The sequence below is a fragment of the Monodon monoceros genome, unplaced genomic scaffold, assembly GCF_005190385.1.
Source record: "Monodon monoceros isolate NGI ecotype Baffin Bay Population unplaced genomic scaffold, NGI_Narwhal_1 Super_Scaffold_11, whole genome shotgun sequence".
NCBI lineage: Eukaryota > Metazoa > Chordata > Mammalia > Artiodactyla > Monodontidae > Monodon > Monodon monoceros.
Window position 1 is genome coordinate 15,124,511 of NW_021703767.1, and position 13,679 is coordinate 15,138,189.

The 13,679-nt window shown below is 38.6% G+C and overlaps 1 protein-coding gene across 8 annotated transcripts in view; it reads left to right on the top strand.

Moving 5' to 3' along the window:
- Positions 1-13,679, top strand: part of GRIK1 (glutamate ionotropic receptor kainate type subunit 1) — a 419,685-nt gene that overhangs the window by 265,103 nt on the left and 140,903 nt on the right. For all 8 annotated transcript variants that reach the window (XM_029214401.1, XM_029214404.1, XM_029214399.1 and 5 more), the window contains one exon: positions 9,162-9,343. In XM_029214401.1, the coding sequence (XP_029070234.1) occupies positions 9,162-9,343 (182 nt within the window). The remainder of the gene's footprint in view (positions 1-9,161; positions 9,344-13,679) is intronic.

Genomic DNA, 13,679 nt, shown 5'->3' on the forward strand with positions numbered 1-13,679 from the left:
TTAGGAGTTAGTAGCACGTTGTAAATATAAGCATTATATCACATGCTTCAATTATCTGCTTAAATGTTTTTGAGACTAGGAATTCCAAAAAGTTGGAATTTTATCTTTTTATTTTTATAATCTGCTACCTAACACAGTACTGTTTACTTTCTGAATATTTTTTCTTCAAGAATTGAAATTAGCTCCTTTCCTTAATCTACACATTTGGTAATAAGACTAATAAAATTATCAGTGAAAATTAACAAAGCAAAGCACTTTTGAACTTTTAACAGTATTTCATTTTATTCACTCATTTCCACCAAGCACTAGCATTTACTGTTCCTCAGAGGATGAATATTGAGCCTCCTCTATTTGGCACTAAATTCTGCTTCCATTTTAAACTGTCAGATAAAAGTGACTATTGTGGTTGGAATTATACATTTATGTATTTTCTTATACCTCATCTCATTTGAGAAAGAAGTGAAGGTCAGTGATTGTATATATAATTTATAAATATTATATTCAAAACAGTCCTACTGGGAAGGATAAGCCACAGGCAGTCATATTTTTAGAGCTTCACTTGCTTGCTGTGAAGGAAGAAAATATATTATCAAAGGAACTCCATAAGTATATTTAAAGAGCCTTAAGATATAGATATTATATATAGGTATGGTAAGGCCTTCCATGTTGTCTACCTTTGTAAATAGAGAATTCCACGAGTTAATAAAATAATACTATTTCTCATTATGTAGTACACTCTATAGCATAATTTTCTCTCACTATTTCTACCATTTCCAGCAATGCCAGGCCATCTAAAAGGAAAACAAATCAATGAGTAATATTGAGGCATCTGGATTTAATTTAAGAAAGAGTTCAACTAAAGGTGTGAGCATAATTGTATTTAGAAAAATTATAATTTGCAAAAGGATAACATAAAACTTGATGTCTTTACCACCCTTTTGATTTTAAGTGAGTAACCATAGTTGACAGCCATTTTGCATAAGAGGAAATTCAAACTATCATTTCTATTACCTTTTACAAGAAACTGAAATCTCCTTTCATCCTTGTTAAGTTCACCTGAACTCAGTTGTTCAATATATACTTGCTGAAATTGAAAATCCAAATGAGTCTGTATTTTGCCCATTAAGTTAGAGACGATTCATGTTAAAATGATTTTACTCCCAAAGACATTAAAAATGTAAATGAATAATCAATTGAGCCATTAAATTGGAACCCAGAGAGTAAACAGGTCAACTGAGATCAATAGAAGAAGACATCTTTTGACTATGAGTGGGTTTAATACTGCTTGACTCAGGGTTTTTGTTGCAGTAATTATCAAGTCATAAAAAGAAAACTTACTAAACCTGAAGGAAAAAAAAGGACTTAGGTGTGCTCAGCACCTGCTCTTACACCAGAATTAACTACCCATTAAAGAGCACTTTACTGGGATTTGTTTAGGAGTTTGTGAAATAACCTGAAGCCAGCGCAGATGTCTAAGGGACCAAATGGTCCGTGACTCCCATTGAAGTCAATGGGAGCACTGTGCATGTCTCTAAGGACAAAATCCAAATCACTAGATACTAGCAGGCAAAATTCTGTCCTCTGGAAGAGCAAATGTGGAAAGACCCTAGAGAACTGTCGGAGGGAGTTTTTTGTTGTTGTTGTTTGTTTGTTTGTTTTGTTTGTTTTTGCGGTATGCGGGCCTCTCACTGTTGTGGCCTCTCCCGTCGCGGAGCACAGGCTCCGGACGCGCAGGCTCAGCGGCCATGGCTCACAGGCCTAGCCGCTCCGCGGCATGTGGGATCTTCCCGGACCGGGGCATGAACCCGTGTCCCCTGCATCGGCAGGCGGACTCTTAACCACTACGCCACCGGGGAAGCCCCCGGAGGCAGTTTTGCCTCACATCTCTCTCTCTGGTGCCTGGATATTCTTCCCATCAGTCATCTACTTCTCTCTGACTCCCTCATTCAGAGGTGACCCTAGGCAATGCGAAATCACTGCTCATTGCTCATCCCCTCTGCTTCTTTAGACCCCTGGTGAAAGCCTGGCTTCTATCCCTTCACACACTTCAAAAAGAGCTGAGAAGCTGAGCACCAAATGCAGTGTGGAGAATATTCAACAGTTTCTGCTTTCTCAAGGCTAATCTTAGTGAAATGTAGCCATAGCTGATTTTGTAGGACAGGGACCAGGAAGCTTTTCTCTCAAAAGGGTTACATACTATATAGCTTAAGTTTCATGGGCCATAGAGTCTTGATCACAACTATCCCACTCTGCTGAGGTAGCAAGAACACAGCCACAGGCAAAATATAAATGAACAGGTATGTTGTGTTCCAATAAACCTTTATTTACAACAAACAAGGAAGCCAGTGTGGTTGGATCAGACTGAGAGGGGTAGGGTGGTGGGGTCAGAGAGGAGGGTCTTCATGATCATGGAGGGCTTTGTAGATTATTGGAAGAGCTTTGATTCCTCATGAAATGGGAAGACATTGGAGAGTTTTCAGAAGAGGAGTGACATGATCAGATTTATACCATAAAAAGATCACTCTGCCTTGTATTAATAAAATGTCATAGAGAGGGAAGCATAAAATTGGAGGTTACTAGAGAAATCAAGGCAAGAGATGAAGGTGATAGCAACAGAGGAGTAAGAAATGGTCAGATTCTGGAAATATTTTGATATTGAGCTGGAATAATTCTCTGAGGGGTGGCGGATGAGTGAGAAAAATAGAGGAGTCAAAGATGACCCTAAGCTTTTTGGCCTGAGCCAAAGGATGGAGTTGCCATTGCCTGAGATGGGGAAATGAATAAATGGACATAGTTTGGAGAAATAAGGCTATCAGGAGTTCAGTCATGAATATGTTAAGTTTGATTTTGCAAGGTCTACTAGACATCCAAAAAGAGGCAATGAGTAGGCAGTTAATATATGACTAGAGTTCAGGAATGTGGTGTAGGCTGGGGATACAAAATTGAGGGTCCTCAGCATATACATGGGACTAGATGAGGCCATCAGAGAAATGAGTTGCAGCCAGATGTGTTCATAACACATAGTACTTAAGAGGGATTTCTTCATCCACCGCTGCCTTAAATCACTTTTCTCAACACACCAGAGCCATGAGATTTATAAAATGCAACCTGCCATAAAGAACTATTATCTGTCACTTACTTAAAACATAGTCTCAAAGCTTTACAATGAGGATACATTTGAGATAAGATTAATATACATAAAAATGTCAGTGATTGAAAGACACATTAAATCCAGAAAGAAAACCCAAGAAAAATGACAACCACAAAAATCACAATAACTAAATTCTTGAAGTGCTGACTGATTGCCATGCATTGTTATAGTTATTTTATATAATTAACTCATTTAATATGCTCAACCACCCTGTAAATAAGTGCAATAGCTACTCTTTGGGCTATATTTAAATAGTGACTTAGATTTGTTATGCTTATTATATTTTCCTTCATTTCCCCATAGAAAATAGAAAGAATATATTGTTCAGAACCAAGAATCTTGACAGAGCCCTAAAATTTAGACTTGAAGAAAATTAAACATTTTGACATAGGTGATTAAGCCAAAATGTAAACAATCAGTGCCAAGTAAAAGAATAAGTGAATCATTTCACCTTAGCAATCACAATTCACACCTCTGTGTTGTTATAATGACTCATGCTAGCCAAAACACTCTACCACATGCCCTCCCAAAATTCCACCTGAAATAGTTGGAGAATGGAAAGTCCTTGGCACTCAGCACCAACAAGATAATATATTATAGTTCCCTTTCTTCTGTCCTTACTCTTTTTTACCCTTCCTATTTACCCACTCCAGTCCCCTGACCAGAACCCTATCAAATTTTCAGAGTTCTGCTCAGGAAATCAATTTTTAGATATTTCATAATGGTTTATTATTTTTAGCTACCATTGATATTGGCCAGAATTTAGGACCAAAACATACTGATAGAGCTAAATGCAACATAGTTAATCTCAAATATTTTGACTAGATTCTTCTATGAGGTTCTTTGCGATCAAGGAACACAATTTTTCTTTTGGGAAGTCTTTAGCCTTTTTTGATGCTTTTTTGAAAAATCGTATGTATGGATATCTGCACTTATAAATGCTGTATTTCTGCAGGTAATTCACTCACTTACCCATCTCCTTTTCTCAGTTCTGATTTTTTCCTCTCCTCTGGAGGGTATATAGATCCCCTTAAGAATCCTATCAGATTTGGATACATTAATATACCAACAGGTTTGTGAAATGCCATTTTGCATGTTTCCAAGTTCAAATGAAGATGAAATTAACATTTAAAATGTGCGATCTTATCTTTGGGTCCCAATGGTTTATTACATTCATTTTTATGACATCAAATCCACTGTTGTGGTACAATGAAAAGGGAATTGGACTAAGACTCAAGAAAACCTAGGTAGTTTTCTTTTGAACTGCTGCTCATTAAATATAACTAAAACTGTCCAGAAATGGATTGAGTTGCAAAAAGTGAGGTAGAGAATTTCTCGAACCAAGAGGTGTTCAGCAGCAGCTGTGTAGCGGGAATTCATGCATCAAGTAGGGGCTTGACCTTTAAGGTCTCTTCCAATTTCTGACTTCTGTAACTCATTTTCAAGGCCAATCCAAACAATTAACCTCACTGTGCCTCACTTTCCTTACTGTAAAACAGCAATGACACCTATCCACCTCAGAGGTATATTCTGAGGTTTACTGAGCTATTTATAAGACATGCAGGATACTTCATAAAAAGGGTCAATGCAAATAGCAAAGTTTATTATTATTTAAGGTGAAGACAGGGAAAATTTTAAACAGCTACTGGAAATAGCATGTTCTTTTTTTCTCCTCCATGTGCTCCACCTGTTCCCAGAGTGTACGTGCATACAAATCAGCACTTTTCTGTATCATATCTGACTACGCAGAGTAGATAGATGGCCAAAGAGTTTAGAATTTGAGCACTTTTGAACGTTATCTCTACATGCAGAGCCCAGATCAAACTCATGTGAAATAAACAGACTCCTTGCTTTCAAGCACTTTTCAAACCAAAGGTGCAGTTTCCAATTGCATTACTAGAGGTGGGAGTGGATGCAGGAGGCTCATGTTTTGTCTTTTTATTAAGAAAGATTTGAACTTACAGAAAAATGGCAAGAAAGGTACAATGAACTTCTGTACATCCTGCATCTAATTTCAGCAGTTGTCATCATTTGGACACATTTGCTTTAATGCTCTATGCTTCTCTCAATATAACAACAGCAACAACAAGTAGTAGTATTGTCGATTTGAAAGTAAGTGACAGACAGCATGACCATTTAACCTCTAAATACATTAGAGTATATTTCCTAAGAACAAGGACCTTCCTTTTTATAACCACACTACAGTTATCAAACACAGGAAACTTAACACGGATACAGTTTTTAACATCTATATCAATATTAATGTCTATATAGATATATATGATATTCTAGTTTCCCTAATTGTCCCAATTGCAGTTTTTTTTTTTAATCCAGGATCACTCACTGCATTTAGCTGTCAGGTCGTTTTAGTCTCCTTTGGTCTAAAACAGTCTGGCCTTCCCTTGTCTTTCATGACCTTGATATTTTTGAAGAGTCCATACCAGTTTTACTGTAGAATGTCTCTCTATTCGGTTTGTTTAGTTATCTCCTTTTCTGCATTTCATTTTTAAAGTGTCTCTCCTTCAATTGACTAGAAAATCCATCACCATTGCCAGGTTTGCACGTACCCTTACCATTCTCTGCAATTGGAGTCCCATCCTAGAAGCACTGGGTCACTCTGGCAGGGCTGGCATCCACACACAGGAGGGCCATTAGCAAAGTTAGGAATTGTGCCTACATCAATTTTCTTTCCCTGAAGTAACGACTTGTTTAAAGACAAGTTTTAACTTTTTACAATGAAGTGTAATGGATTGCTGGATTGCTGTAAAATGCAAATAAAAGGGAAAGCTTTCTCTAAATTTTGTCTCCTGTGGACTAAAAAGCCTTTCTAATTGTAAATTCTGTGATGTTTGCTAATGAAGGCAGCAAGGCTTCTTTTACACAAACAATTGCTTTGAAAGAGAAATGTAAACCTCCCTGTTTCTTGCTCTTTGTTCTTCCTACATCTTGGGTCTGTAACCTTTAAATCTGCTGATCTTCTCCTTTCCTGAGGCCAGTTCACCTGCATATGGACAAAAAGAGAAAACTAGGGCTTAGTAGTGAGTTTTTCTGAAAGGTAAATTTAGTCCAATTAAAAACTAATCTTTTGTACTGAGTTCTCCTTTCTCCTCTATTGGTATTAAAATAACTTTCTTTTGTGAAACAATTGTGAAAGCTCACAGTTAATTTTTTTGAGGAGGGAACCTGTTTATTAACAGCTTCATTTGCCAAATAAAGGCTGAATGTTTTATGCTGGTCCAAATTTTTAAAATTTTTTTCTCTATTTATACAGATATTTATTTATATAGTTAGTTAGTCATTCAGCCAGTTAGTTAGTTGATCTTAAATCTCAAAGTCAGGAGGAGCCACTGATTTGATGAAAGAGCCCCAGCTTGGGGAGTCAGAGGTGGAACTAGCTTTAAACCCTGGATCTGCCACATGATAGCCTTACACAACCTTGAGCAAGTTGCTCCAGCCCCTGTCAGCCTCAGGTCATAGTTTATCAAATTAAGTAATAAGTGATGCCCCATGCATAATACAAGATTAGATGGGATGAACTCCTGTGGGCTGTGCGGACCTTAAAGCAAAATGTGTTCATGTTATATTTCCAGCCCTTAACATGGATGGGACTTGGCATGGAGTGAACATCCAGAAAATGTTTTCCCGTAAAAATGAATGAATGAAGGGAGAGAATATATTCAACTTTAAATGCCATTAACATGCATCTAAGTCATCATGATAGGAAAATGAACTTCAAGATTGACATTCCATTTAGCAAAGAACAAAAGAGCAGTTCATTGCAACATATGAAATGTATTTTTTAATTTTTTTCCTCTTTTTTTAAAAGCCAATTTGGTCCCCCTTTGGGGTTATCTCAAAAAAAAAAAAAAAAAAAAAGGAAGCGATTGCAAAGCAGGAAGGTGATAGGAAAAAAACAAACAAACAAACAAACAATAAAAACAAGAGAGACTCACAAGCAGCCTGGAGTAAAGAAGAAAGGAGAATGGGTACCTCTTTCTACTCTTTACCTCTCTTATCAAATAATCCAAAGCTATATCTGGTCCTTCAAGCACCAACAATTTGTATTTGTAAGGTATGATGGTGACATGGAAAGACTGAGTGCTAGACTCACAAGCAATTTGAATCCATAGCTCCTCCTATCTTTGTAACCCTGAGTAAATTACTTAATTGCTCCAAGCCTTGGTTTTCTTACTTGAAATTATGAAGATGATAACCCTTGCTTCATAGGGTTATTGTTAGGATTAACAAATACACAAATCCACGTGCTCAGTTTTCTTCCATTAGGACTCATCAGTTGCTCAGGACAAGTGATTCTGGAAGTAAGAGGACAAGTGACTCACTGGTGCTTGGGAGCCTTCAGTCACATTGGTTGATTTGAAAAGAATCAAGAACCCAGGAAGTCTATCATTCTAACAATTTCTATTTTTATGTTAAAGAAATTAAAAAGGATAATGAGGGCTTCCCTGGTGTTGCAGTGGTTAAGAACCCACCTGCCAATGCAGGGGACACGGGTTCAAGCCCTAGTCCGGGAAGATCCCACATGCCACGGAGCAACTAAGCCCGTGCACCACAACTACTGAGCCTGCGCTCTAGAGCCCGCACGCCTAGAGCCCGTGCTCTGCAACAAGAGAAGCCACCGCAATGAGAAGCCCGCGCACCACAATGAAGAGTAGCCCTCGCTCACCTCAACTAGAGAAAAGCCCACATGCAGCAACAAAGACCCAGTGTAGCCAAAAATAAAATAAATACAATTTTTTTAAAAAAGATAATGAGCACTAAATCTTGATACGGTTCTACAGCTCCTTCCTTCCTTGCCCTGGTCCACTTGACTCTGAAGAGTAGCTTACAAATTTACTGTACTTCAGGACCACACCTACCCAAGGTACAGAGGAATCTTATAACATCTTAGACACAAAAATGTAGCTTCTAGGGAAAACAAATAACTAAATAAATAAAACAAGAAAATAAAAAAAGTGCATCAAGTCCAGAGGTAGCTGGCATCCATGCTGTGTCTTGCACAGTGCGTGCCACAATTTCTAACTGAATAGTGACAAAGCTTAATATTTCCTATTGATTACTTGAAGCTGACACATCCTGAAGGCACAGACTGTGTAATAAAAAATATTCAATTTTCCAATGGTCATCCTTGAGTAAGAGCCAACATCATGCAGTGTAGCGAACACCAGTTAATATTAGGGGAAATAAGATGGAGGCTTCATATAGCTATTGGTCTTGCCCTATTAAAGCACTTCTATTAAAAAAATGGTGCAGTTCGGTGGATTCATATTTGTGGTGAATTAAACATTCTCCATCAAGTTAGTTGGCTGTATACACTTTCTTACAATTACCAATGGTGTATTTTTAAAGAATTTGTTTCTGCCCTTATTATCATAATCTCTTAAAATTCTATCGTCTTTTCTTTTAAATCAAGAAAGTATTTTCCCATACGATGTTCAATTATATTAGAAAGAAAATACAATAAGCCATTTATAAATAGCTTATATGGCAGGAACTGGAAGATTATATAGAACAGTCCAACCAATTAGCTGGTAAACAGTATGTTATATATAAAAACTTGCTGAAAGGTTTACAGAGGTTTATAACCCCAAGAAATTCTAGTGTTCTAAAGCGAATGGGTGTTATCCATTTCAAAAAGCATCTTTGGAAACTTCAAGCAACTTTTTGTTTACAAAAGTTTTACAGTATTGACTTGATTTGTTAAAGATATGTGGTGAAAGCTGGAGAGGACAGTTGCATTCTAAAAAATTCAGAATCCTCTTGGGAAAATTGTGCTTCCAGCCACACATACCCACAAAAGGAAAATACAGTATAATCCATATAGAAAGAGGAATTTCATAGAAAGAGGAATGACAAATGAGAAGTCAATAATGTAACCTTTAGGTAGATGGCGTCTTGATACATTTTGGGAATTATATGAGTTTGCCTATAAATGGCAACAAACATACTTTGGACAGAACAGTTTGTTGCATGATTGAATGTCATTTTCTAGGTCTCATTCGTCTGCAAGAGCTCATCAAAGCTCCCTCCAGATATAACATTAAAATCAAAATCCGCCAGCTGCCCTCTGGGAATAAAGATGCCAAGCCTTTACTCAAGGAGATGAAGAAAGGCAAGGAGTTCTATGTGATATTTGATTGTTCACATGAAACAGCCGCTGAAATCCTTAAGCAGGTAAGAGGGGTAAGAAGGAGGTGAAAATATTGGGAGATGAGTTCGTTTATCTTTCTCAGACATGCCATCTGCTTTCACTTAGTGCAGCATGATAAAATGCCAGCAGTCCACTTTAGGCTGAAGATTGCAGACTTCAGAACCCTTTTAAAGAGTCATAGGGCTCAGACCTCTTTGAAGCCACCTGTTCGTATGTAGTTGTAGATGTGTGGTCCTGTGTACATACTCGGAGATATATAGATCCTGCCAGCAGAGATTGAGAGGAGAAGAGTATCATTTCAAGTTGATTAAGCATCTCCTCTTTTACGTCCTTTGAAAAAAACAAGCTAGATTTCATTTACACAATGCCTTACTTGTCCTAAATACATCTTCCTCATGGCAAGACCTCTTTTGTCAAACATGCAAGATTCCAAGCACAGTGAAAAAGGGGCATGGAGAGAGTCACGGAAAAGATGCTTCTCTCTTCTAATTTATTACAGACAATGAGCTGCCATGCATTAATCTCCACGGGTAATGTGGGTGGAAACAATAAATTGTGAAATCTTATATAAATGAAAGATCTTAATAACATTAAGAATGATAACAACAGTGTTAATACTTTCTGGGCACTTCAGGATATAGCACTGGTCTTATGTCTAAGAAAGAAAACTCAGAATCAAAATAAAAAATAGATTAAAAATAAATTTTAAAAAAGATTAAACCTAGACTCGTGGTTCTCAACCCAGAGTGATTTCACCCCCTCGGAAACTTCTGTCAATGTCCAGAGACATTTCTGGTTGTCATATTGGGGATGGTGGCACTTTACTGACAGCTAGCAATTAGAGGTGCTGCTAAACATCCTGTAAGACACAGGATCCCACCCCACCCCACAACAAAGAACTAAGTAGCCTAAAATGCCAATAGTCCTGAGGCTGAGAAACTCTAGCATAGACAGAGACAATGGGATAGGCAAGCCAGATGTTTAAAATAGAAGCACTAATAAAAAATCAGGGGATTGAATTTTGGGGAAAGTAGGAAAGAAATAGCCAGGTTATATTTACTTGGCCTAATGGGTGCCTCTCTATATTTAAGTGGTTACTGTGGCATGAGGCAATGTTCTTACCTAAAATGGCACAAGGTGTTATTACACTCCCTAGTTTAAAATGTCTGGGGTGTACTGTTGGGTTGACTGGTAATGGGCACTAATTTCACAAGCAGACCAACCCCTCCATACAAATGCAGAACTGTGGGTTTCTGAGTCACTTAGAAGAGCTCTCTGGGCGCAGTCATCCAGCCTGACTCTCCAGTGCTATATCTCACACTGGAAGGGCATTTCTCAGAAGCCACTGAGTCATAGAACATATTTTAAATTGTGGTTGCAAACAATCGTAGACGTCATCAAGACTAATCCTCTCACTGTATAGGAGATAAAATAACTTTCCCAGAGCGACACAGCCAGGAACAGGAACTGAGCCTCCTTTATCCCATCTGATGCTTTCTCCACAGTGACACGTTGCTTCTCCAGTTAGGCAGACTATTTGTTACTTACTTCTAGACTATAGTTGCATTAACAAGTCTTTAGCTGTTATGAGTACCTCTCAGTAAAGAAAGCAAGCATGCTGCAGTGATGTCAGCAACTAAAGAACTTGAAAGGTGAATAAATATCATCAGCTTCTCCTTATCTTAAGGCTTCATCTGAGAATTTAATACAGTCATTAAAGTGTGTAATGGAGTGTGGGCCAGAAATGAGGAAAACACCCAGATTTTATGCATAGCCTTCAGAATGCAAAGAAGTATCCCTTCCCAAGAGTCTTTCTTAACAGAATCTAGGGACTTCTGTTACATTTAAGAGAATGATTTGCTGATGAGGCTTCTCTTAGTTAGAAGTCCACTCGGCTCACATAACTGGTCATATCTCTCCCAAAGGGCAGGCTTAGAATAGACAAGGGAAGTGCCTGATGGCCATGGGCAGGGGCTGCTAGAGTTTCTCCTGTAGTTTGATAAATGTGGATATAAAATTCCTTTGATGTAAGTTGTTCTTTCCTTGTGGCATGGAGATTATATCATTCAAACGAAAATTAAAAATAATAAAAAAAGACACAGAAAATCATCTAAGAGAAGCCCTCTCAAGAAATGTCTGGCAGGGGCAAAGAGAAGTAGGAGTAGTTCCACTTTGCACAAGCCATTGGCACAAACATTTTTCTCCCTCCTGTCTTACCATGTTTTATCTTGTGTTTGCTTTTCCTAATCACGTGAATGGTACGATTGGCTGTGAAGCTTGGGGGGAAGTGACTCAAAGACTGTTCATCCTCTCTTTGTTCTAGACCCATGATCTGAAAAGATTGGGAGGGGTGGAGAACATTTTTAAAAGCTTCCAGCATGAAACCCTTACCTTACTGCATGTGAAAGAACTGTTGCTCATTGTGAAATCACAGCAAAGGATCCAGGTTGGCTTAATGGGCTTCATTTGGACCTCCAAGAGGCTGTTATGGTTTGAAAAGTTATAATGAAGACCATAGGACTTTCTATTCTAGTCAAGATGAGACACTAGTACTCTGTGTGATTCCATTTTAACTTGCTCCATTAGTCCTGGACAACAACATGTAGAAACTCTTTCAGAGACCTTTCCTGAATCTGTCTGCGGAGTGTCTCTAGGGAGTCTGAGGGTTCAGGAGTTCAGGGTCCTGATGCCAGCCACTGCTCAACCACCCTTTCTCCTGAGGGAAAGAAAGGAAGGAAAGAGACTTATATATTTTACTGAGGTACCAAAGATGGTGTCTCGCACCCTGTATGTCATCTCAGTTTATCCTGAAGTAAATTTGGTATTCTCACTTCAGAGTTGAGAAAACTGAAGCTGAGATAGGTTAAGTGCCTCATACAAGGTCATTCTCTGAATAGCCAGCCTGACCTATGATCTCAGATCCTGAATGCCTACTTTACCATAAAGGGCCCCCATTTCATAATGGATAACCATTCTGAACTAGGCTTCCAGAAATGTCCGGGGAAAACACAACCACTTGCTGCTGGTCTTCTTTAGATGAAATTAGTATTAATAGCTTTTACTTTTTTGGTGACTAAAATCACTGCTGAGAAAATTTTCTCTGCCAGGTCAACGTATCTTTCTTCTCATGCACATTTCCCATTATTTCCGTGTACTTCCCTGCACCTTCATCATATTTTACTACTTTTTAATGATTCTTAAGAAAAAATAAATCAAATGCACTTTAAAGAAGATATTTGACATTTATCTAAAAGTAAAAATTGGGGAAAACTCTATAATTATTCTTGGCCATGATAATCACTTCAGCAAAGTGATTATTTCTATTCATATTTAACAAGTACTATATGATGAGAATCTGAAAATTTATTTCCCCCAAATTAGTTAGAAATTCAAATGTCAAGACTTGATTAGGCTACAGGGGAGCACGGCTCTCATAACAAGAAATGGTCTTCGTGAATTTCTGCAGTCTGAGAGTGGCCCCAAAAACCAGCAGCCCACACATGGGACCCGTCAGGTCACTGCATGTCTTCTCTCCTCCCTGTCCATGCATCACCTCCCAGCAGACATCCTGCTGCTTTTAGAGGATGCTGATCTCTCCTTAGCCTGTCTTTAATGTGGAAATCCCAGGTCCCCAGCCCCTCCTCACTCCTACACCCCTCACGTCCCTCTGTCTTCCCACTGATGGCTCACCATCCACCGCACTTGCACCTTCACTCTGAGTATGGTTCTCCCAAGGGAGTGGCTGATGGAAGATGAATTTAAGGCTGAGGCACAGAGGAATTCCCTGGCAGTCCAGTGGTGAGGTCTCTGCGTTGCCACTACAGGGGAACTAAGATCCTGCATGCCACACAGTGCAGCCAAAGAAACAAAAACAAAACAAATAAAGGTGAGGCACAGGGTAGGACGACTCTAGGTAGGGAATTCCTAACATGTGCCTAGTGCCATGCTGGGTGATAAGCAACCATCTCCTTTAATTGACATAATAATCATTGATATAATTAGTACTATCTTTTTTTTTTCTGGAAATGAAAATTGAAGCTCAGGGACAGCATTAATTTTATCTACTGAGCATGATTTTAATGTGAAAATCTGTGGCCTGCATTATGTGACCCATCCGCCCCCTCCAGCCTCCCTGCCAGCCTCCAGCTTCCAATACACTATTTCAAGGGCACTCTGCCTGGTCATGTAACATGCCCTCCTTTCCCTACTTTATGGCCTTTGCACTTGCAGTTGCCAACACCTGGAACATTCTTTTCCAAAGTCTGCCTCACCTAAGCCTTCATGATTAACTCTTGGGAGATAAAGGAGAAGAAACTATTTTCTCATTCCTTATGACCTTGCAATCTACTTAGTTGCTCT